The sequence below is a fragment of the Capra hircus genome, chromosome 15 (assembly GCF_001704415.2).
Source record: "Capra hircus breed San Clemente chromosome 15, ASM170441v1, whole genome shotgun sequence".
Taxonomy (NCBI): Eukaryota; Metazoa; Chordata; class Mammalia; order Artiodactyla; family Bovidae; genus Capra; species Capra hircus.
This window is the reverse complement of record NC_030822.1, coordinates 60107620-60131023: the sequence shown is the minus strand read 5'-3', so window position 1 is coordinate 60131023 and position 23404 is coordinate 60107620. Positions and strand designations below refer to the sequence as shown.

Here is a 23404-nt window from a genome sequence, read left to right as displayed (position 1 = left end):
TTTTTGAGCTCTGCCAAGAGCTTTACCTACTTTTTCTCCTTAATTTACTCTTTACAATGAGCGTAGGAATAAGCACCCCATGTTATAAATGGAAGACTTAAAGACCGTAAGGTTTTAAATGGTTTGCTAAATTTATCCCATTAGTAAGAGTTGGAAACAGTCATTCAGACTCTAATATCCCTGGAGCCCCCTAAAACATTATGTGATGATTAACAAAATATTCAAATGCAAGACAGGTATCTGTTGCTGAATGATATTTATTAGCTTAATAATTTGGGCCTGCCCTTAGCATTAATAAGCTTCAGCACTAGTCACAAGGTTTTCATTCACTGGTGGGGAACTTTTCTTGTTTTAAAAAACGCAGTTAGAGAAAGGGCATCTACTTCTTGGGGGCTGCAGTGACAGCCGGCTTCTCTTCACGGGTGATGGGAATGGTGCGCTCAGGGCCGGAGGCCTGTTTCCTTGGTCCATTCACAGTGAGGACCCCATCAGACGACAGGGATGAAGTAATGGCGAGAGGGTCCACGTCAGCTGGGATCCGGTATTTCCTGTGGAACTCTCGGGAGATAAAACCATGTTCATCCTAAATCAAGAGAAGAAGGAAAGAGGTAGATAAGAACAGGAAATAGCATCACTTGTCGAGAACTCAGACATCTTCCTTCCCCTTAGCTGGGGCCAAATGCATGGCAACATGAGAGAAAGTGAAATGGTTGTTCTGTTGGGTCTATGATGGAATTGCCTAAGTGGTCACTCCTACCAGTGAGAATCTGAGAGGTCTGAACAGTCAAACTTCTTAGCTTTCCAAGCCCTGAGCTGTGGATATGTTCAGCGATATTTCCCAAAGGTTTTAGATCAATGTTTGTTGGGCCTACAGGATTTGGAATATCATCTCGATTTAAAACTTGAATCTCTTAAGGAAGCCCCAAAATTGTCCTGATGCTTCAGGAATGTTCCAGACCAATAGGTCTAATAATGATAATAACAAAAACAATAATAAAGACTACACCCAGGAGACTCTGATCTAAATTAAATCATAGCAAAACTGAAACAGCCTGAGGACCTCACACTGTACTATAGGATGCACAAGTTACAGTGTTATAACTAATCAGTAAGAAGCAAACTCACTGAAAAACTCTCCCAGAAAGTAACGAGAAGTTATCTCATTGTTTAGAATTCTCCTGAAGAATTCCATCCCTAACCTTTATACCTCATGAACCTCAAGCATTTATTTAGACGGGCTGTCAACTGATTTCCACATGGGTCTAGCATATTAGGAGCTGAGTACAGCTCTGAAATTTAGGCAAACGAAGTAGTTCAGCATTAAGATGGGCTAAAGAGAAGTGACTTCTGGAATACCTAAAAGAAAAGTCTCAAATTCAAGGGCCTTCCAAGTGCATGCAGTTAATACAATTACGTAAAACAATCAGATGTCTGAAACCACTATTTAAATCAGTGGTCTTTAGCCTTGACTATGCATTAGAATTCCCTAGGGAGCTTTTTAAAAATCTTGATTTAAATGATTTGGGATATGCCTAAGCATTTTTTTTTAATTCCTCTGGTAATTTTAACTTAGGCAAAGTTGAGAACCATTGGCTTAAACAGGAAGTTAACATCCCATCTGTCCCTGAGGCAATCAAATCAAAATAAGCAACAAAGATCTGGCCAAAACAACAACAGGTTTATCCCTGTTCCTGACCCAAATGGCTTAGGACTGGAATGTTGCCGGCCTCAGGGGCTGAGGGCAGTATCTGGCATATAGCATGCCCTGGAAAAAGAGCAGAAGAGAAAGTCAGCTACATACCTGGCGCTCTTCATGTTTGCCATGCACCTCAATCACATCTCCCAGCACCTTGACCTTGAGTTCCTCTGGGGAGAAGTGCTTCACATCCAGGTTGACAGAGAATCTGTCCTTCTCCAGACGCATCTGGAAATAGCAAGGTGGGGAGCGGGGTAAGAGAAAGGAGGGTGGGAATGTAAATGATACTAGTACAATCTCATCATTCTACAGGTTTGCTCTCTGTCCAGGTAGTTTATCCTCCTCTTTTTAGCTAAAAATTCCTTTTTGAATAAACATGCCCTCTGGCTCAGGGGCATCACCATAGTGGTACCCCAGGCACACCACTTGGTCATCAGGCCCAAACTTTATTTACAGGGACAGGGAAGGAGACAGGCCACCCAGGCGACAAAGCACAAGGATGGGTCGCGGCGTGCCTTCTGCTGCTTCTCCAACCCAATGCCTGGCCTTGTCGTTTGTCTGTGAGACAAAGGCCCCTTCTTCTTACTCAGGTCTCTGCCAACTTTCCCACCCACTCAATCTGGAATGTTCTGCTAGCTCCCATTGTCCTTCCAAAGCCCTTGCCCAGTCAGCTCCTGTTTACTCACACTTGAATATTTTTAAACCAGAGTGTTATCTGTGACAGCTTCTGTCACTCTTATCTGTTCAGCCCATTCTCCCACCGTCTTAGGACAATTAGGGGGGGGTCCCTAAAGTGGACCTACATTCTATCCTCATTAGGCTTGGACCCAGGCCAGTGCCCTGTCACAACCCTTAGAAACCCGGAAAATCATAGACCAGGGAATAAGAAGGAAGAAAATAGTGGTTGCTGTCTCCAGCTCCATGCCGCAGGGGTGGAAAGCTCAGGATGAGGCAAGACTCTTCCTGGCTCTGAAACTTGAGATGACAGTATTTGTCAGTAGTGTGAGGTGTTAGAAGAGGTGAGCAAAGGAGTCTGAAGGCAACTCTTTCCCTGAAGATTGTTATGAACCAAACCAGAAAGGGACATCCCACCCAGAAGATAAGGAATAGAGAATGACCTTCATAGTGCATGGAAAATGTAGCAAATAGGATACAGAGGAGGACACCAAATAAAAATTGGTGACTGGGGAAGAGAGTAACTAGGGACCTCATCTGCCTTCACTGCAGGACACACAAGTGCCTAAGACATGTAGGACCCATATGCATAGTTTTAGGCCAGGAGGAAAAGGACAGTGGATGGAGATGCTTCCAGAAGGTTCCAGAATGAACTCTCCTGTCAGGGCAAAGGGGAGACTTACCTCTGAGAGGCCAGTGTCAATCCAGCTGGGTGCCCGCAGAAATGAGGGCGGCCGAAGGTAGAAGGGGCTCAGGGAAGTAGAAGCTGGGAAGAGATCAGACTCCAACAGGTGCTCACCAAAGAACTGGTCAAAGAGGCGACTGGGAGAGTGGAAAGGGAAGAAGGGGCGGCGGATCCAGGGGTGGTGGATGGCGATATCCATGGTGGTTAGATGAGTGTGGGGCGTCAGCTGGCTGGGCAGCTCCTTCAGCCGCAGCTACGGCCAGCCCCTTATATACGCAGTCTTGTGAAGCTTCTGGAATGGTGATGTCAGGGGTTTTATTATCCCAGCTCACCGCCCGTTCATGAGGACTTGTGATTGGGGATTTGGCAGTATGACACATACCCAGTACTCACTGAGCTAAGAAAAGAGAAATACAAACGCGCCTGAGCTGGCCAGTGACCTGTCCTGGTCTTGTTTCACTAGCTTTCTGTCCACACCCAATGGCACCCACCCCCACCGCCTCCTCTGGAGTTGGGACAGAGTCAGGAATCCCAAGCGGCGGGCAGTGTGCCCCTCCTCCTCCCCTGCCGCCCTGCATGCCAAGGGAATGGGGCCAGCAGCTATCTTGGGCCTGGGCAGGAACTGGAATCTTCCTAGGCTGGGCCCCAGGGACATTAACTCTTTGTGGGTGCCTGGGGGAGAGCAGTGACCACCAGCATGGCTGTGGCAGGTTTCCACGTAGTGCCCTGGGTTGCACTGGGTTCAGAGAGGACCCTGACATTCGGCGGGGAAGGCTCGTCACCCCACCCCCAAAGAAAGGGTGGAAAGTTGTTTGCATCTTTCACTTTCCTCGGCTGGCAGAGCCTCAAACCGAGGGGAGAGCTGTATGAAGTGCGGTGCCGGTTGTCTGCCACTGGGGAGTAGAAGAGGAGGTGGAGAAAAACGTGCCAACTGTTGGGGAGGGTCTCAGCGAGGCCTCTCCCGGCCGTGGGCAGCAGCCTCTCCACGCCGGCTCGCTCACCAGCCCCGACCCCCAGCTGTCCCGGTGCGGGGGGGAGGGGGGGTGGAGGTGCAAGGGGGAGGCTTGTGACAGCTGAAGGGTGTGCAGGGGAGGGGACGGGGGTCCAGGCGGCGCGGGTCACACGCTGGTCGCGGGCGCTCGCCGCCCCTCCCCCCGGGCTCCGCACTATTTTGGGTGGTGTAGACCCCGCCCCCACCCCCCCCGCGCCCCGGCTCCGCGGCAGCTGGAGGGGTCCCGCCGCGCCTGTTGGGGCCGCACCTCGGACCGGGGCCGCCGGCGCGTCTGCAGCCATGTCGGGCCGCTCGGTACCACATGCCCACCCGGCCACCGCCGAGTACGAGTTTGCCAACCCGAGCCGCCTGGGCGAGCAGCGCTTCGGGGAAGGTATGGCACGGACGCCACCCCACCCCCCTTGCCTCCCACCCCCACCTACGGAGATTCTGGGCTGACCTCCCAATGGTGAACTGGCCTCCACCCCACTCCGGGCTTAACTGAACTCCTGGGGCAAGTCATCTCCCACCCCATTGGCCTCGGTGCAGATGCTGCCCGCAGGGCTCGGAATCTGCCCCCAAGCGCCCCCCCACCCCCTCCCCGCCCCCCAGGTCCTTTCCCCCCTCTTCGTCCCACCCGGACCGGGTTTGCCTTGCTCTCCTCTACCCCAGTGTAGCCCCTTTCTCCAGCCCCTCTCCCCAGCCGCCTCCCTGCAGCCTGCGGGACCCTCCCCTGCTTCTCCTTCCTCGGCTGCCGCCCCCGCAGGCCTCCTGGCCTCTCACTTCATCCTCCTCCATCCCGCCCTCTCGCCTTCTCTCTCTCCCTGTCCCGCAGGCCTCCTGCCAGAAGAGATCCTGACCCCTACCCTCTACCACGGCTACTATGTCCGGCCCCGGGCCGCGCCAGCTGGGGAGGGCAGCCGGGCAGGGGCCTCCGAGCTTCGGCTCAGCGAGGGCAAGTTCCAGGCGTTTCTGGACGTGAGCCACTTTACCCCAGATGAGGTGACCGTGAGGACTGTGGACAACCTCCTGGAGGTGTCCGCCCGGCACCCGCAGCGCCTGGACCGCCACGGCTTCGTGTCGCGCGAGTTCTGCCGCACCTACGTCCTGCCCGCTGACGTTGACCCCTGGCGGGTCCGCGCCGCGCTCTCCCACGACGGCATCCTCAACCTGGAGGCGCCTCGGGGCGGCCGGCATTTGGACACAGAGGTCAACGAGGTCTACATCTCCCTGCTCCCAGCGCCCCCCGATCCAGAGGAAGAGGAGGAGGCCGTCGGTGTTGAGCCCTGAGCGCCACAGACCCGCACCCACTGAACCCCTTTCTAGTAGTTCCCGGCCCGTGATAGAAGCAGCTGCCCAGCACCCCGGAGGTAGCTGCATCCTTGAAGGAAGGGAAACGTGCATGGTCACAATGTATGGTTTGGTCCCTTGGGACGTGTCATAGCATTTTTTTGTTTGTATTTTTCGTTTAGTTTTGGGTGGAGCTGAATAAACCCAAATCTCAGGGCCTTGTTGTGCTGCTCCCTATTCTGTGGCCTGGAGGAGGGCATGGGCAGGGAAGGAGACAGAAAGGTCCTCAGTTAGGTGGACCCAACTTCCAGCGCTCTGAACTCACACGTGGATGCTGAGATCACACCCGGAAGCTGACACTGGCTTCACATCAAATTCCTGGCCAGGATTTTCTCACAGTGCAACAAAAGAGAGTGTGATCCTGGGAGGGGAAAGGGATATGTCATCCAAACAGCCCGGAGGGCACTGTCTGAGCTGGTGATTAGAGACACAAAAACAAGGGTCTCCAGACTGTCTGGCTGTTCTGGGTAGGGGTTGGGAAAACGGCTTTTGGATGCAGAGATGCCTAAAGCCCTGGTCTGCCCACGGAAATTGGCCTCTGATTCTGAGGGATCGAGAATGCAGAGCCAGCAACACAGACACAGAAGCCTCTGCCATTGTCGCTGAACCACAAAGTTTCCCCACCCTCTGCCTGGGAGAGAAGGCCTTTGTTTCTAATTGTGATATATCCCAAAGAGAGGAATCCCTGCATCCCACCACCCAGTCCAAGGGTATTGGTTTGGTGATGATGGCCAGGGAAACTTCCTTTGGAAGTAGAGTCTTAGTACTAGGAGTATGGTGTATTCAAAAAAGCCTGGAGGGTTGACCCCTTAATTTCTTTCTGTAATCAAGAGACCATGAATGTGTATGATTGGAGGAGTGCGCAGAAGACCTCCTTTACGCCAAATACATCTTTTACTAGGTTGTACTGGACATCTGAAATTCTCCCATTAAAGTGGTTGGTTGATTCTTAACTTTTTTATAGACCCTTTTGAAAAAATCTTACAAAAGCAATAGAGCCTCTTACCAGAAAAATATACATACTCTGAAATGTGGTACACAACCTGAACAGATTCACACAGCTCTTGAGGTCCATTTATATGCCCTCTTAAGGATCTGTGGACTTCCAGGAAAAGAACCCTCACTTAAAGAATTCAATTCTTGGTTAAAAGATTGCCATCTGTTAAAAATTAAAGCATGCCTTAGAGAAATAACTATTGATACATTCTTTTGTTCACTCATTCAACAAATATTTATTTAACCCCCAAGTAATATGGCATGGAGGTTATACACTGTAAATATAAATTTAAAACTATGCTCCTTTGTTGTCTTCTCTCAAGAATTTTAACATCTAGTTGAGAAGAAAAATAATTTTAAAAGGATCCTCTTTAGACTCCTATTACAACAGCTTTGCTTTGATCTGTTTTATAATTTTACTTGAGCTTCATTTAAAAGAAAAGTTTCCTTAGCTAGAAAAAAATTGCAACCTCTGATTTTGTCCAAATCCCCAACCCATTCAAACACTTTGAAGATTATTAATCAACTTCTGGGACATTTTCAGTGACAGAGAGCTTAGAACTTCATAAAGTAGCTCACTTCATTTTTTTTTTTTTTTTTTGGACATATCTGTTATAAATTCTTTCTGCTATTGAACCAAAATCTGCATTTCAGTAATTTCTTCCTACTGGTTTTCTTTCCCAGTGAAACATGCCTAATTCGTTTAACCATCTTTTATAGGATTTTTCAACTCAGACAACTTTTTTTTGAATACACTGCTTCTTGACAGTGTAACTTGAAATTCAACATGTAAACCTAAAACTGTTATTCCAGTCATGTACTGACTGGTACATATTTCAGTGGAAAAATCAATACCCTTGTTTATCCCTCTGCTGCTGCTGCTAAGTCGCTTTAGCCTACCAGGCTCCCCCATTCCTGGGATTCTCCAGGCAAGAACACTGGAGTGGGTTGCCATTTCCTTCTCCAATGCATGAAAGTGAAAAGTGAAAGTGAAGTCGCTCAGTCGTGTCCAACTCTTAACAACCCCGTGGACTGTAGCCCACCAGGCTGCTCCGTCCATGGGATTTTCCAGGCAAGAGTACTGGAGTGGGGTGCCATTGCCTTCTCTGGTTTATTGCTCTAGACTTCTATTAATGCTGCTTAAAGTGTATCAGGTTTTCTGACTGCCACAACACAGTGCTGGTTCCTTTGGAGTTTCTGGTCATATAAAAAATCTCAAGTGTTTTCCTTCAAATTAGAGAAAGTAGCTGAAAAGGGACCAGATTATGAAGGGCTTTGAGTACCAGGCTAAGAAGTTTGGGTAACAGGATGAAAACAACACAGTTAATAGTAGAGTACAGAGTGGTTTGCCAGGGAGAAGCATGGCTGTGAAATAAGAGGCTAGTGCAATGGTTTAGCACCAGATAATAAAGTAAGATGCTTTACCATCTAACAATTAGCTGAGAACAAAATAATAATAACCATAGCTAGGACTTACTGAAAGGGTCCCATGTGTCAGGTCCTGGATTAGAGTTTTATATACATTATCTCACTTAATTTTCACCACAATCCTATAAGGCTGTCACTCTTTTTATCCCTGTTTTTCATGAAGAGAGAAGATGGAGGAAGAATGAAGAGTCCAGGGTACTCTCTGTGGATTACAGGGCTGAGTGCTGGATTCTGAACATCCTTAAGGGACACAAATAATTGGGTGTTTAAACAATACACTAAAGATGGGGTGGGAACACTGAAGTCAGGCCATACAGCTTCCACAAATTCTCTAAGAATCCCTATTTTCTACTAAGGAATTTGCTCAACTACATCCTAGTTGCCAATGAGTGTGGAATGAGTCTAACTTCGGTCATTGGAGGAGAAGCTGAGTTGAGATTAAATGGACATTCCATAGTTCTGTACTGACAAGGGAGAAGTGAATGGTTAAGAAGTGCTAAGACCACTCCAATCATAAAATCAGAAAGGGGATCAAGTAATGAGTTCAGTCCTTCATTTTCACAGGTCCTAGAAAAAAAGTGATTTGCCCACATTCATTCCACTAGCAAGAGAGAATATAAAAGGAATACACTGCCCTAAATTTTAGTTTCCAAAAGAGTCCAGTCTTCAAACCCAGATTCTGGACAAGGATAAGAGACTGATACCAGTGACCATCAAAGTGAAACGCAATTAAACCTGAGTAGTGCTAGGGACACATAGGTAAGACTTTTATTATAGAGGATATATTTCAATGACAGTGTGGTGTAGTAGAGAGACATTTCTTAAGGAAACCCAGAACCCTTTTCTATCTCAGGTTTCTTTTTACTGAAGCTTGAGGGCTCAGAGTTCACACTTCTCAAAACGGCTCCAAATCCCGAAGGTGAGATCGCTCTCACCTGGAGCTCTTGTGTGTTCCTCTACCCTCTGGCTGGAAGCAGTCACCTGGGAATCTTTCCAGCAGGTGGCTTCCAAAGTCCAACCTGTTAGGTTGAAATCTGACACTGGCAGAGACTCCCCGGGAGCTGCTGCTGAAAGCTGAACCAGGAACCAGGAAATGCACAAGCCTCTTTCTGTGGAAAAAGAGCTGGGCTCCCCGGGAGATAGAGCACCATGGGAAACCAGCTCTGCTGCGGGAGAAGCTGGTGAGTAGGGGGAAAGGTCGGAGGGCAAGGTCTCTGCTGGTGGACACAGAGGCCCCAAGGATAAGAGAATGCCTGCAGGTAGTGCTCTGCCAACTCCCCACTGTCACCTTCTTCACCTGGCACCCCCAGGAGCAGCACCCCATTCTGTGCCCCCTCCTTTCAGGAAACCTCAAAAACACAGCCAAGGCAGCTGTCTGCCAAATGATGAGGACAGAAATGGAATGGTGAATCGATGTTTTCTTCTGTTTGTCTTCTCTTCCTCCTCATTCCCTTTATTCTCTTCCTTTCTCCCCCAGATAATGGTAATAATTTGAGAACTTATTATGTTCCAGGCACTTAATAATCTCCCTTAATTTCCCCAACAATTTGGAGGGAGGTGTGGCCTTATTCCTTCTGTTCTACAGCTAAGAAGCTGAGGCTCAAAGAAGTTAACTAATTTGTTTGAGGTCACATGGCTAATAAGCAAATAAACCAAGATTCCAACTCAGACCTGTCTGACTTCAAAGCCCCTACTTTTTTTTTTTTTTGGTCTATACTATACAGCATGTGGGATCTTAGTCTCCCAACCAGGGATGGCATTCTCGCCCCCTGCATCGGAAGCATGGAGTCAACCACTGGACCGCCAGGGAAGTCCCTCAAAACACATACTTTTAACCACTACGTAATACCATCGCCAGAATCAAGTAAATCAATTGGAGAAATGTTTATTTAAAAGGGTAAGAAGTGAGGAGAAGGAGAATATCCATGGAGTATTTGAATATAACTTTCACATTTGTTTGCTGTGTGAGAAATATTTATTTTAAAGGGTAGCAGTGAGAAGAAGAATATCTAAGGAATACTGGAATATAATTTTCACATTTGTTTGCTGTGTGACTTCAGGCAAATCCTGTGACTTCTCTTCTCCCTCATATATAATGTAGATAACACTAGATAACACTACCTATGTTGTTTAGATCACAGACTTGAAGAGCAGATAATATGGGAAAGCCTCAAAATAAATGAATTGTCATTATTCTTCTTTTCCAGTATTCTCATCACTGTTGTTCAACAGCAAAAATTCAGCCAAGTAAATTTTCAAAATTTAATTGACTATCGAAGGGCTCATGATGAGGTAGCATCTTATCTAGCGAGTAGAAAGGAGCTCTGAGAAGCTGTACAAAATGGAAGATTTTCATAGGCAGAAGAGGGAGGGGTCAGAGAAGAGCAGATGACCTCATTTTCCTCTGGGCAATGGAAAAGGTCTGTGTGACAGACTACCTCACTGGTGCTGACCAGATAATTCCAAACTGACCATATAAGACTATGCTCCTGGGGAAGGTTGAAACTCCAGTTAGGCTAGGTATCAAGCCATGGTGTGATGATGTGAGCTCAGCACAAGCAACGCCATTCAAGGCCTGTTATTTCTTTTTGACTCGATAACCCACTAGACCTGGTTTTATCCTGTCCACTGCTTTCTTCTATACTATTCCAGGCCTGCATCCGTCTTGAGGGTGTCCTGTTTCTGAATAAAGTATCATGTTTAGAGAGATAGGTGAGGTACATTGAAAAGCACATTGGATTCAGGTCCTGTTGCTACTATTCATTTATGTATCCATTCACTTGTTAAAGAGATATTTTATTGAACACCTATGTGTACCAGCCATAATGGTAGAGTCAGATGGCAAAGTAAAAATAAGAAATTTGGTCCCTGCCTTCTTGAGTAAGATACCAAAGTTTTAGGTCCCTGGTTGGCTCATTTATAAAACAAGAACAAATAATTTTCCAGAATATTGTCAGGATTGAAAAAACAAATGAAGCGCTTTTACAACTCTGAGATATCCTATAGACATAAGACATCTAGAAACATAAAAAATTCCAAAGGAGGGGGTGTAAAGTGTCTTTCACTCCCTTTTCCCCCAAGTTTTCATATCCTTCATGTTTGGTTATTTCTTCCTCTGATGATGGTAGTCATAGTAGTCAGCTTTGACCAATGCTTATTATACACCCGACACTTAGCTGAGTATTTTACATCTATTTTTTAAGTTTCACAGTAATGCCATGAGGTTTAAGAGCTTCCCTGGTGGCTCAGAGGTTAAAGCGTCTGCCTGCAATGCGGGAGACATGGGTTCAGTCCCTGGGTAGGGAAGATCCCCTGGAGAAGGAAATGGTAACCCACTCCAGTATTCTTGCCTGGAGAATCCCATGACCGGAGGAGGTTGGTGGGCTACAGTCCGCATGGTTGCAAAGAATCGGACATGACTGAGCCACTTCACTTTCATGAGGTTTAAGTTCTATTATTATCTTCATTTAATAAGAAAATGGAGGGACTTCCCTGGCAGTCCAGTGGTTATAACTCCGTGCTTGTATTGCAGGCGATATGGGATTGTTCATTGGTCAGGGAACTAAGATCCTGCATGCCATGTGGCACAGTCAAAAATTTTTTTTCAAATAAATAAAATGAAAATGGAAGCCTCATGAAGTAGAAAACTTGCTAATGATCATAGAGCTAGTCTGATACTATCAATCTAAATCTAGAGCCTGGCTAGAAATGTTACACCAAATAACCTAACCAAGATATATATTTTTTCCTCTTGAATATTAGTAGGATTGGATAAATATTGTTCTTCTCTATTTCTCAAACTTCCAGAAACTTAAAGGCACTATGACAATGGAAAAGATTTTTATAAAAAATTTTTTTCTGATTACAAAAGTAATACATATTCATTGTAGAACATTTGGAATATACCAAAGAGCAGAAAGTAAGAAACAACCATAAATATAAGCACCCAGAGATGATAGGAACATTTCAGTGTATTTCCACATAATCCTTTTAAAATTCTTATATGCATAGTTTTTATCCCAAAACATATTGGCTTTTTATTATCTTAATAAAGAGGAAAAATTTCCATGCTATTAGGTGTTCTTCCAACATCTTTCTTAAATTGATGTATGATATTCCATTGACTGGAGATGCTATTTATTTAGTTAGTTCCCAATGCTGGACATTTAGGATATTTCCTATTTTTTGAAATTATAAATAATGCTATAATAAATATCCATATATGCACCTGTCTGATTATAGGTTGGAACTGCTACATCAGTGGTTACATACGTTTATGTTTAAGGCCTCTCATACTTATTGCCAAGTGCATTCTAGAAAAATTGCACCAATTTTTATTCTTACTACCAATATAGGAGAGTACTCATTTGGTTTCCTTAATTCTGAGCTAAAAATAAAATCCTATCACCCACGAGTCTAACTGAATATTCCATCTGGGTTCATGTCCAGGCATTGTGCAACATCCAACTTGGGAACAGGCTCTGCTCACTAAATCTGAGTCACCCAAGTGCATCTTATTTTAGCATTATTATTTTATCAGTTTAAGTAGAAGTAAGTAGGAAGAGAACAGTGACCAGGGGCAAGGACTTAGAGGCTAGGATTAGGCTATGCTTATGCAATGGTAATAGCAAGGAAGAGCTGAAGTGGCAGAAGAGGAAGCAGACAGACCCAGAAATAGTTTCAAAGCTTTTTTTTTCTGAACCACCTGTAGAGTTTGGATGGAAACTAATTGCTCTCAACTCAGTAAGCTGCATTAAAACCAAAAATCAAACCAAAACACGAACCTCTGTCCTATATGTGTGGAAAAATCCCAAGTTTTCTACAGTGGTAAAATGAACATGATTTACAAGTCCTCTTCCCCCTTTCTTTTTAATTAGCTAAAGAAGGAAACTTCCTTGGGGAGACAGAAGTCAGACAAATAGAGCTGGCTCTGGTGAGAGCTGGAAAGGTACTAGCAAGAAAAAGCAACCGGAGTAAGCCATGAAGTATTCAGCCTATTTCCTCAGACAAGTGTTGTTCTCTGGCCATCACGCAGTTGACAATCATGCAGACATGCTGGCTCCATCAGGGACCCTAGGGGCTCAGAAATAAGTATAAGAGAGCTGTCCTGCAGGGAAGGCAGTATAGCTGAGTCACTCACCAACTTCAGAGCTTCCTGGGCTGTGGACTTCAAAGGTTAAACGTCTCTCTCTCTGTTAATTAGAAACAAGGACGAAGAAGCAGGGATGGAGGTCACCTGTCAGGAAAGGGCTTTGTGGAGCCTTAATTAGTCAACCCTGGTTGTGGCAGCTTCTGTGACTCCCAGGATAAGAATCCTGGGTTGACAGAGACCCTGAAAAAAAGAAGCAAAAGGAAAAGCAAGAGGGTCTCTGAGTCCAGGAATATCCCCTTATTTGGCAGGATTCCCTTACCCTCTGCTGGGGTTAGCCTGTTAGACAATCCCAGAATAGCCCTCAACCCAACTACATCCCCGGCATGTAGCGCCTGCTTGCCTGGGGCTATATTTTGGGTTTGGTTGTGTCAGTTGTACCACTCCACCTTCCAGAACCATCCCCCTGGGAGAAGTGTGGTACCCTTGAGAAATGCTTTGGGGCTGGCTCAGGGTGAATCTTTGTTAGAGGGAGGTGAGGCAAAGTCATCCCACCAGAATGCTAAGGAGAGAACAGAGCAAAGGATGTAGGAGGGAAGACAGAGGCCAGGTTCTTACACGTGGGCGATCTGTTTTTCCTTTCACAGGGGCTGTACATCAACTTTACAGAAGAAGAAGAAAATAGGTAATGGGAGTTGGGGGTGGGGAGTGCAGAGGGGAGTGCATAGGAGAGAAAAGAGGATAATAGAACCAGTGTCTTAAGAAAGAGTGTAAGGTGGAGCAAGACTAAAGGGAGATAGTCCACCAAAGAGATCTTTAGGTTACTGTGTTCCAAACCACCTCTGAAACTCTGAACCTCATCCTTCCCATTATCACAGAGTAGCGAGGTTGGTTGTTCATTCTTTCATTCATCCAGCAAAAATGTACAGAACACTTAAAGTGTATGTGAGGCGCTCTGCAGGATCTGGAGGAGGCGGAGAGGCATGAGGGGAAGGGTACACTGAGGTCTGGCCCTAGAAGAGCTGAAAATCAAGTTTGAGAGAGAGATACACATAAACAAAGACTCGTAATGCCATGCACCAGTGCTCTCAAGAGCACCACACTCAGGCTGTTACAGAAGGGGGGAAGCACCCATGTTGAAGGAATAATAGCAAGTTTATAAGGTGGAAGAGAAGCAGGGAGCATGCAGAAACAAGAAGAGAGAGAAGAGAGTGACTTTATGAAAAGTGATCAAATGTTTGCTGTAGCTGAGCTCTTACCACATTGCACTGTAATAGTCTGTATACTTTTGTCTCTCCTGGTAGACTGCAAGTTCCCTGCAGTGGAGAAAACAGCCAACTCATCCTTCTATCCCCAGAATACGGGCACAGAGCCTGGTATACCATGGGCTCTCAATATATAATTGTTTTGGGGTTTTTTATTTTTACTTTATTTTATTTTGGCTGTGCTGGGTCTTTGTTGCTGTGCGAGGACTCTGTTATGGCACACGGGTTTAGCTGCTCCTCTGGCATGTGGGGTATCTTAGTTCCCTGACTAGAGATTGAACCTGTATTCCCTGCATTGGAAGGTGGATTGCTAACCACTGGAGCATCAAGGAAGTCCCAACGTAAAATTGTAAAATTAAGTTAGGGGCCACTGAAACATTAGGATGCAAGGTATTATTGGCAGATCGTAAAAGAGCCAGGTTGTATACTCTGCTAAGGAGTTTGGATGTGGGAATGGTGGAAGTGAGAGATGAGAGGAGAGGCAGGGAGATTCATCAGAAGCCCACCGTAATAATTTAACAGAGATTTGAAGAGGGCAGTTTCAATAGAGACAGAAGAGAAAGCGGATTAAAGTCGGATTTCTTCCTCTCAGGGAGCCAAGCAAGACGAACACTGAGACGGCAGCAGCCGCAGCATGAGCGGTGGCGGCAACTGAATGACACGAAGGTAATGGCAAGCCTCGGTCCCTGCTAGGAGGCCGTTCAGACCTGGCACCCCAGGACTCAGCTTGTCCAGCCTGAGACAGAGGGGGAAAGGGAGCAACCAAGCCAAGAATCTCCCTTAATGCTGTTCGTTCCTCTCAGGACCACGACACAATGGGACACACCTATGAGCAGGTGTTAAGGCAGCTTGCGTCTCAGGAGAGGAGCCGTCAAAGCCTCAGGTCGGAAGACAGCAGCTTGTATTATGCAGACATTCAACTGTGCAGACTTCCCCAGCCACGCTCTGTCCAGGAGGTGAAGCACCTCCAATTAAAAAATGCCACAGAGTATGCGACCCTTCGCTTCCCCCAGGTCACACCTCGCTATGACAGCAAGAATGGGACCCTTGTGTGAGCCCTGATAGGGGAGGTATCTGTTGGCATCATTTCATCACTATGGCTTTGGGGGACTGGCTGGCAGCCTAGGAACAGTGGTCACGTTTTAGGCTTAAAGAACTCCAGAGCCCCCGGAATTGCAAACTCCCAGTCCTGTGCTCTGCCTCAGCCTATCTATTTGCCACCATTAGCTTGGAGTCGTATTTGAGTTACCTGGGGGTGGATGGAGTTGTACAGAATGAGGGCGCTAGGTTGAGTGTGCAAGAAGGTGGGGTTTTGACCCCCTATCTTTGCTTCTGCCTTCTGGGAAAGTGCAGAAAGAACAGGTTACCCTTGAAGCACTTGCAGTTGAGCTGACTTTGTTGGAGTTCATTTGATGGTATCCCTTCTACACACCTTCAGCTCCAAAGCTGAAGAGGTGCTCTGGGAAGCATTCAGAGCTCTTGCACACAGCTCCTAGATCTGGGTTGGGCAAATTCCTCAGAGGCTGGGTCAAAAGGATCCAGACCCTACACAAACAAGTGAGGGCAGGGACTTAAGCAAGCGTTTTCGGACCATCGATTGCAAGGACGTCAAGTCACTGATGTCGACAGCACTTTGAGGCCCAGAAACTTCCCCTTAAGCTGGACTGTTTTCTCTCAGGGGTGCGGAGCCGTTAGGATCAATAAATCGCATAAGGAACCTGGTTGGTGCGTTTTCTTGGGTGGAGGTCTGCGAGCTCTCATTCAGCCTCAAGGCGGTAAGGAAGACCAACCACTTTCCAACGCCCTACCGGCTGCTACGGAAGCAGAGCCCCCCAGGTGCGGTTGGCACACACTGAAGGCAGCTTCCCAGCTGCGAAAGGCGGAGCTCCGGGGCGGGGTCTGGGCCGGTAAGAGGTGGGTCTAGTAGGCAGGGGGCAGGGTTCTGGGAATCAGGAGGCGGGGTCCGAGCCAGCAAGAGGTAAGTCTAGACGGGCAAGGGGCGGAGTTCTGGTCCTCAGGAGGCGGGGCCTGGCCGGCAGGAGGCGTGGTGAAGCCTGGCAGGCAATGCGCTCTGGGCCATTAGGAGGCGGGTCTGGACAAGCAGGGGGCGGGGTCAGAGCCGTAGGGGGCGGAGCCCGGGAGGATGAAGGCAGGCTCCCGCCCTCTGGAGGCGGATCGGTCCAGGCCGGGCTCTGCCGTCACCATGGCAACGGGCACGCAGAGGCGACACTACAGCAGGAGGAGGCGGTTCTCAGAAAGGCTGGGGACGAAGATGCGGAACCAGACACATCGACGCTTTAAAAGGTAGGTGCTGAAAGGTGGTGTGTACCTGGAAAGTATTATCATCACCGGTTAAACTTCCCTGAACAAAACTGGGGGCAAACGGAGGGGTGAGGGTGTGGTGGGAAGGAGGTGGAAGTTTCAGGTTTAAACCCTCTCAGAGCTTTTGCAGGTTCTTAAGAGTGCTGTCCTTGAGTCATACTTTCAGAGCTTGAAGACTTCCCTTTCTCAAGCTGTACACCATTCTCCCCAAATACCGCGGCCCCTGGCTTTGTTCCTGGGAGGAAAGACTCCTTAAAATGGATAGAGTATTGAAAATGGAATGGCAGCGAAAAAAAAAAAAAGTCAGATACAATAGGATCAATTTCTTAGAGTGTTTGTGGGAATTTAAAGCACTCGGAAGAGTTCATAGTATGTGGACAAACGTTGGCTGCTGCTATCATCATTGTCACCACTATTATCTTCTGTGTCCTCTGGCACAGAATTAGTGCCTGTGGATTCAGGCGCGGCTAGAACTCCGCCTGCGCTACTGATCCAGAGAACAACCCACTCACCTGTTATTAGTTGTGGATAATAAAATGAACTCTATTTCCAAGGGTTATTTCAAATAAAGTTGATATAGGTAATAGCCCTTTCTAAACTTCAAGTGCTTTATAAAAATTTCTGCCTTGAAATGTAAGTGCTCCCATTCTAGGTTAAAACTGAATTCTTGAGGATGCAGGGAAAAGTGAGTCAGAAGCAGAGGTCCTGGTTATTTCTCCTCATTGTCTTCAGAATCCTTTCTATGGTTTTTGACTTAATGGAGGAAATTTTCACGTATTGAGGTTTGAGAAAGTCATTCCAACTTATAGATGATTTAACTTGAATTTTGTGCTAACTAAAACAACCTGCTTGTACCTTATCAAACATATGTTTTACATCTGCTTTAATCATTATAGAAAAGGGTGCGCTGACTAGAAATACAGAACATGCATGTTAAAAATAAAGGTTAAATGCCTCTCTTCCTGGGACACCAGTGCTGTTACTCCTTCCATGATGGTTCCCTTCCCAAGTGCCAAGGCCAAACCGACTTCCTGTGTACATGCTGATCTGTTTGTTTGAAAACTTGAAGGAATGAACCTCTGACTTCTTTGATGCTCTTTGTTCTGACAAGATTTAAAACTGTACTGATAATTATGCTTCTCCAGAGCAGTTGCTTAGATTTATTTGAGTGGCTATCTCTGGGTTATAGTCCTCAGGTTGGCTCAAATGAAATTCCTTTCTCCTCCTGTTATAGATTGTTTATTGATTATTTCTGTCAACAGAATGATACATTTAGGGTAGAGGGAAAACGCATTCTTCCTTGACTGATGATAGGGAAGCATTTGTTTTTGCTTTTTCACTATTAAAACCTAAATGATTAGTATTTAAAATGCCATTGGGATAGCTCTGTTGTAATTATAGTATCTTGGGCTGGATTTCCTGCTAACTGGGGTCCTATTTTTTTATACTTCCAGATGACTTAAATGGGTTAGCCTGGAGTAGGAACCTGACCCCTCTAAATAGGTTTAACTTTTGGAATTTTTTTCCTGACCTGTATTTTTGCCTGTATCTTTCCCCTCCTGTTTTAAGGTGGCCCTGATCTGGTTCTTCTGGGGATTCTGAAGATGGGTACCCAAGTGGTTATGAGACTCTGTAACTCCCTGCTGCCAGCAGAGCCCTCTGTAAGTTTCTGGCATTCTATTGAGAGAAGTGTGATGACGTTAATGGAATTTCAGTATAACTCAACAACTGGGGGATGTCTCCATCAGGATTTAGATCCTGGAACAAAACTGTAATATGTTTGCTTTCTTTTCTAGCTTCCCCTTCTTGTGGAAAGACTGGCTCACTTGATTATTATCTTTTTCTGGAATTAATAAAATCAGGCAGAGGTTGAAAATTTCAAGCAATTAATCAAAAAATCCCATGGACAGAGGAGCCTGGTGGGCTACAGTCCATGGTCACAAAAGTGTTGGACACAACTTAGTGACTAACAGCCACAGCAGTCAGAATATATGGGTTGTTTAAAAGATTTCAATAATATTTATTATATAAACAGTGTACATGAATCATAGAGAATTCGGGAAATAGTGCATTTCTTTAAAAAACATAATCCTTCCATATAGAAGCAATCCTGTTAATATTTTAGAATATTTTCCTCTGGTCTTTTTTTCTATATATATTATTTACATATTTGAGATCATATGCACACAGTTTTTACCGTTTGCTTTTTTACCTTAATGTTTATTACTATGAAATTGCCAAAATGTTTGTTTGAATATGAATACAAATGTCTGGTATTCATCATAACAGCTGTAATTTCCTTGACCTTCTCTTTGTTGCTGGATTTGTCGGTTCCTCTCCCTGCGTTATAAATGTGTCAGTGCTTAGTTGCTCGGTCGTGTCTGACTCGGCAACCTCGTGGACTGTAGCCCGCCTGGCTCCTCTGTCCATGGGATTCTCCAGGCAAGAATATTGGAGTGGGATGCCATTCCCTTCTCCAGCGGATCTTCCCAACCCAGGGATTGAAGTCGGGTCTCCTGCATTGGAGGTGGATTCCTTACAAACTGAACCAAACTGAGCCACCAGGGAAGCCCCACATTGTAAATAACTAATTGATCTTCTCATTTAAGACTTTTTTCCCTTAGGATAGAGTTCCGGAAGTAGAATGCTAGGTCAAAAGATGTGGACATTTTAAATAATAACTTACTTTTTAAAAGAAGAATTGCAGTGTTTGATTTTGTATACATTCTTCAGAAGCAGAGGGACATCAGTTGGGAGATAGGAACGTCTTTGTTAGAAATGTGGCGACTTCTTACAGCGAGACCCGGGGCCTGGAGAAAGATTATTTCATGAGTGGAATTAGTCATGTGCAACCCTAACGCATTATGAGTGGCAGACCAGAGATACGTGGGCATTTACGAGTGTTTTGTGTAATCAGAGAAAAACTTAGGGTCACTTCCAAAATATCCACTAGATGGCGCTAGTCTTAATCTAATTTTTTCCCATAGGATAGCTGGCAGATAACTTTTAAAATGTGAATTTTTAAATGCGTGTAGGATATATTTGCATATCTTCTTTGGTACCGTTTATATTAAGCACTAGCATCTGGTGATTACTTTGGCAACATCCTACTCTAGTCTCACACCATTCTGTCTCTTTTTTCTTTTTTCTCCCCACTCAGTCTGTCACAATCACTCTGTACACTCTGTCCCCATATATTAATATTGGATTCTCTGTTTTACCAGTCTTCCTTTTACTATTCTTCCTTTCAGTCTTGTTTCTTGCCTCTGTGTGTGTGTTTATGTGTAACTGTAACTTCTTGAAGTTTTTGCCAAAGAATAGGACCTGCTGCTCCATATACATGTAATGAATGTCTAATGAAAGACTGCATTAGTGAAGGAGAGGAAATATAGGAGGATACCAGAAATTATTTATATCTATCTTCAAAACATAGTGAAAGAGACAAAAAATTCACGTTCCTAAGTGAACTATAAAATGCTAACTGATGGAGTATAAGAGCATGCTGTCACTTTGGATTTTAAAGAGAAGAAGCCAGTATTTACTGAGCATATACTATATTCCATGAAATATTCTTGGTTCTAGACATAAATCAGTAGCAAAACATACAAAACTCCCTGCCCCCATGGAGCTTACGTTCTGGGCAGAAGGGAGGCTGACAATAAACAAGTAACTATAGAGTATCAATGGCACCCCACTCCAGTACTCTTGCCTGGAACATCCCATGGACGGAGGAGCCTGGTAGACTGCAGTCCATGGGGTCGCTAAGAGTCGGACGTGACTGAGTGACTTTACTTTCACTTTTCACTTTCATGCACTGGAGAAGGAAATGGCAACCCACTCCAGTGTTCTTGCCTGGAGAATCCCAGGGATGGGGGAGCCTGGTGGGCTGCTGTCTATGGGGTCGCACAGAGTCGAACATGACTGAAGCGACTTAGCAGCAGCTGCAGCAGCAGCAGCAGCATAGAGTATCAAAGCTGGTGATGGATGTTAGGAAAACAAAACAGGCAAAGAGGTCTGGGAATGCTGACATGAGGAGGTGGTATCATTTTGTGTAGAGTGGTCAGAAAAGGCCAAAAGGATCAGCTCGTTTAGACAGAGACCTGAAACAAGAGGAGGGAGGCACCGTGGGTTATCAGGGAGGTGAGTGTTCCAGGCAGATGACGATCAGCTCTGTCTTGATTTGAACAAAATCAAGAGCGGTCAGAGGAGTTCCAGGAAGAAGTGGAACTTGAACTACGCACTGTAAAGATTTGAGTAGCAGAAGTGTGGAACCTTCTGTGCAAAGTGATAGTCATGAAGGTATAGAGGTGAAAATGAGCCTTGTGAATCTATGCGACTGTGAGGAGCCGACAAACGGAGCATAGGCAGAGAGGAGGGGGAGCCCTTAAGCTGGGCGTGAGGAATTTATATCTGACACGCTAGCAGAAGTCAGTGTTTGAAGATGTTAAAGCAGTTGAACAGCAAGATGAATGCGTTGTCTAAGGAAGATTAAGGGATGCAGACTGGCAGAAAAGCCTGGGGACAAAGAGATGCAGTTTAGGAGCCAGGACACGTTTGGGACTTTGCTGGTAGACGTGAGCCCTTTTGTGTATATGTATTTATGGTGATGTCTCTGAAGATAAATGCAGTAGAAATGGTAAACATATGTTACTGCCAAGGAACTTGCTAATGTGAGAAAACAGAAAAAGATTAAGAAATTATTTTAATCATTTTGAATATTTCCACTGACAGTTTTAATTGTTTGTTTATTCAGACTTATCTTTTTGCTTCTTTATAGTCATTAATGATTGCCCATAATAGATGTGTTAAATTTTACATAGGTGTGAATTTCACACTTCTTAGTTCTCTGCGGGGAGAAGTCACAGTCAATATTTTTACCAAATGACAGTTTTGTTTAAGGTTCAAAGCTCACTTAGGCTAACATGTTATTGTTTGTCTTAATAGAAGTCATGAATGAGTTTGCCGGGGTTTCCTCCACTGGCTCATTCTTTTATACAACTAAAAACATATAGTGAGTTCCTTCTATGCGGTAACATCATATAAAAGTTTTGCATAATGCTTAAGAATCTGGACTTTGGCTTCACTGCTTCGTAGTTGGATCGGGGCAAATTATCCTTCAGATCTCTCTTTCTGTATGTGTAAAGTGGGGACAATAAAAATAACTTACTAATTGTGGTAACTGTGACCATCAGCTGAACTAATGTATATAAGTGTTTTAGTACAGGGCTTGGGACATAGTAAAAGCTCAATTTTGCTATTATTAATACTGTTGTAGGTAGATATTCGGGTAAGTTTTCATTAGTGAGTAAAGTATCTGCCTTTATTGGTTTTTGAAAATTTTTATTTAATTCAAGTATTGTTGATTTATAATGTGCTAATTTCTACTGTACAGCAAGTGATTCAGTTACACATATATCTGCATTCTTTTTCATATTCTTTTCCATTATGGTTCATCAGAGGCTACTGATTATAGTTCCTTGTACTATACAGTGGGAGCTTGTTGTTTATCCATTGCCTTCAATGTTAAAGTAAGGCAGGACTGGGGAAGCTTGGTATAATTTCAAAAACGAGGCAGCATGGCAGAGCTATGCAGAAAGCAGCTTGCTTGGACTCTTTGCCTCTCCTCCAGGCAGAGTGAATAACAGGCCTGCAGAGGTGGGAATGGTTCCAGCTACCTGGACTGGCTTGCAGTTTTCCCTTGTTCGGACATCACAGGATGTAGATCATTGTCCTAGTTATTCTGAGGTCGTTGAATTAGCCCATCTATCCTCCTAGCTCTTGTGTTGATATCACAAGGGGGTGAGATGGAGAGGACAGAAGGAAGAGGAAATGTTAGTGCTGCTTAGAGCTAAAGCTTGACTCTTTACCTGGGTCACTTTCTAAGTCAGACCATGATAACAAGTATGATGAACATATCTCTTGAGCGAAAAAAAAAATTGAGATATTATCTGGCGCAACAAGAATTTTGTGCTTTTTCCAAGTCTGAGAGACAGACTATATGTGAACATATTATAATTTGGGGAGCAGTCTAATAGTTGTGTGGAGACAGTAGAACAGACTGTTTTGAAATTGTACTGCCTAAATAGAAATGAATTAATATTAAATGCCGTTTAAATTCTGGTTCCACCCTTACCTTTGCCACATTTTCAAGTTCTCATTAGCCACACGTGGTTAGCGGCCACTGGATTGGACAGCACAGACATGGAATATTGCCACCATCACAGAAAGATCTGTTGGGCACTATTGCTGTGGGATATGTGGTCAGTGTTATTACAGGCTTCCAAGGAATAGTGCAGTCTTGGACCACATGCTCTATAATAGATTGTGTGTCTGTTTACCACAGTTCTCTCTAATTCCTCCAGCAGTCAGTGAATCACACAGGACTGGGCCTCAGAGGACTTTGGTTCAGATTTTAGCTCCTGTATTGACTTGCTGCCCCATGGCTCAGCAGGTAAAGAACCCACCTGCAATGCAGGAGATGTGGTTTTGATCCTTGACTCAGGAAGATTCCCTGGAGGAGGGTATGGCAACCCACTCCAGTATTCTCGCCAGGAAAATCCCATGGACAGAGGAACCTGGCAGGCTAAATAAGTCCATGGGGTCCCAAAGAGTTGGAAGCCAGTGAGCACATATTGACTTGCTAGGTGACTGTGAGCACCTCTGCTAGCCTTGGTTCCTTTATCTGTGAGATGAGAGAGTTGGGCCAGATGAGATCTTTTTTTGGAGCTTTAAAATTCAGTGATTTAGGAAGTCTTTTCCCAGGAACACTGAGCTCACAGGTCCTACTTTGATAAATAGCTTGTCCTCTGAGGAACAGTGATCTCTTGGCATAGATGCCTGTCACAGGACCTGCCTCTGGTGTCTCAGTAATTTTTGCTGTGTCCAGAGCACGATGGGCTGTCAGCCA

General features: G+C 45.2%; 4 protein-coding genes across 7 annotated transcripts in view; 3 read left to right on the top strand and 1 right to left on the bottom strand.

The window, feature by feature from the left end:
- CRYAB (crystallin alpha B) lies at positions 240 to 3549 on the bottom strand. Its single transcript, XM_005689436.3, has 3 exons — positions 3055 to 3549; positions 1802 to 1924; positions 240 to 583 (listed from the first exon to the last, which is right to left on the bottom strand). Exons 1-3 carry the CDS (start codon positions 3253 to 3255, stop codon positions 380 to 382), a joined length of 528 nt encoding a protein of 175 aa, XP_005689493.1. The 5' UTR covers positions 3256 to 3549; the 3' UTR covers positions 240 to 379.
- Positions 4168 to 6350, top strand: HSPB2 (heat shock protein family B (small) member 2). The gene is made up of 2 exons (XM_018059792.1): positions 4168 to 4441; positions 4883 to 6350. Exons 1-2 carry the CDS (start codon positions 4348 to 4350, stop codon positions 5335 to 5337), a joined length of 549 nt encoding a protein of 182 aa, XP_017915281.1. The 5' UTR covers positions 4168 to 4347; the 3' UTR covers positions 5338 to 6350.
- C15H11orf52 (chromosome 15 C11orf52 homolog) lies at positions 8888 to 16052 on the top strand. Of its 4 annotated transcripts, XM_018059791.1 has the most exons (5): positions 8909 to 9002; positions 13558 to 13595; positions 14768 to 14841; positions 14979 to 15058; positions 15854 to 16052. In XM_018059791.1, the coding sequence occupies exons 1-5, from the start codon at positions 8971 to 8973 to the stop codon at positions 16029 to 16031; spliced, it is 402 nt and encodes a 133-aa protein (XP_017915280.1). In that variant the 5' UTR covers positions 8909 to 8970; the 3' UTR covers positions 16032 to 16052. The 4 variants fall into 4 exon arrangements, with proteins under 4 accessions (XP_013824974.1, XP_013824972.1, XP_013824973.1 ...); XM_013969520.2 differs by having other exon boundaries at positions 8888 to 9002; positions 14979 to 15896; XM_013969518.2 differs by lacking the exon at positions 13558 to 13595 and having other exon boundaries at positions 8890 to 9002.
- DIXDC1 (DIX domain containing 1) overlaps positions 16409 to 23404 on the top strand; it is a 79417-nt gene continuing 72421 nt past the window's right edge. The window contains exons 1-2 of the mRNA XM_018059786.1: positions 16409 to 16479; positions 18067 to 18158. Of these exons, the coding sequence (XP_017915275.1) occupies positions 18102 to 18158 (57 nt within the window). The 5' untranslated portion in view covers positions 16409 to 16479; positions 18067 to 18101. The remainder of the gene's footprint in view (positions 16480 to 18066; positions 18159 to 23404) is intronic.

What these genes read in the sequence shown, in the direction of transcription:
- HSPB2 (XM_018059792.1), top strand. Translation starts at nt 4,348, where the DNA reads ATGTCGGGCCGCTCGGTACCACATGCCCACCCGGCCACCGCCGAGTAC. An exon ending in CGAGCAGCGCTTCGGGGAAG is followed by an intron (nt 4,442 to 4,882) that starts GTATGGCACGGA and finishes CCTGTCCCGCAG; the next exon opens with GCCTCCTGCCAGAAGAGATC.
- C15H11orf52 (XM_013969518.2), top strand. Translation starts at nt 8,915, where the DNA reads ATGCACAAGCCTCTTTCTGTGGAAAAAGAGCTGGGCTCCCCGGGAGAT. An exon ending in CTCTGCTGCGGGAGAAGCTG is followed by an intron (nt 9,003 to 14,767) that starts GTGAGTAGGGGG and finishes TCTTCCTCTCAG; the next exon opens with GGAGCCAAGCAAGACGAACA. An exon ending in AGGAGCCGTCAAAGCCTCAG is followed by an intron (nt 15,059 to 15,853) that starts GTCGGAAGACAG and finishes GTTTTCTCTCAG; the next exon opens with GGGTGCGGAGCCGTTAGGAT.
- CRYAB (XM_005689436.3), bottom strand. Translation starts at nt 3,255, where the DNA reads ATGGATATCGCCATCCACCACCCCTGGATCCGCCGCCCCTTCTTCCCT. An exon ending in TTGACACTGGCCTCTCAGAG is followed by an intron (nt 1,925 to 3,054) that starts GTAAGTCTCCCC and finishes TGCTATTTCCAG; the next exon opens with ATGCGTCTGGAGAAGGACAG. An exon ending in GCAAACATGAAGAGCGCCAG is followed by an intron (nt 584 to 1,801) that starts GTATGTAGCTGA and finishes CTCTTGATTTAG; the next exon opens with GATGAACATGGTTTTATCTC.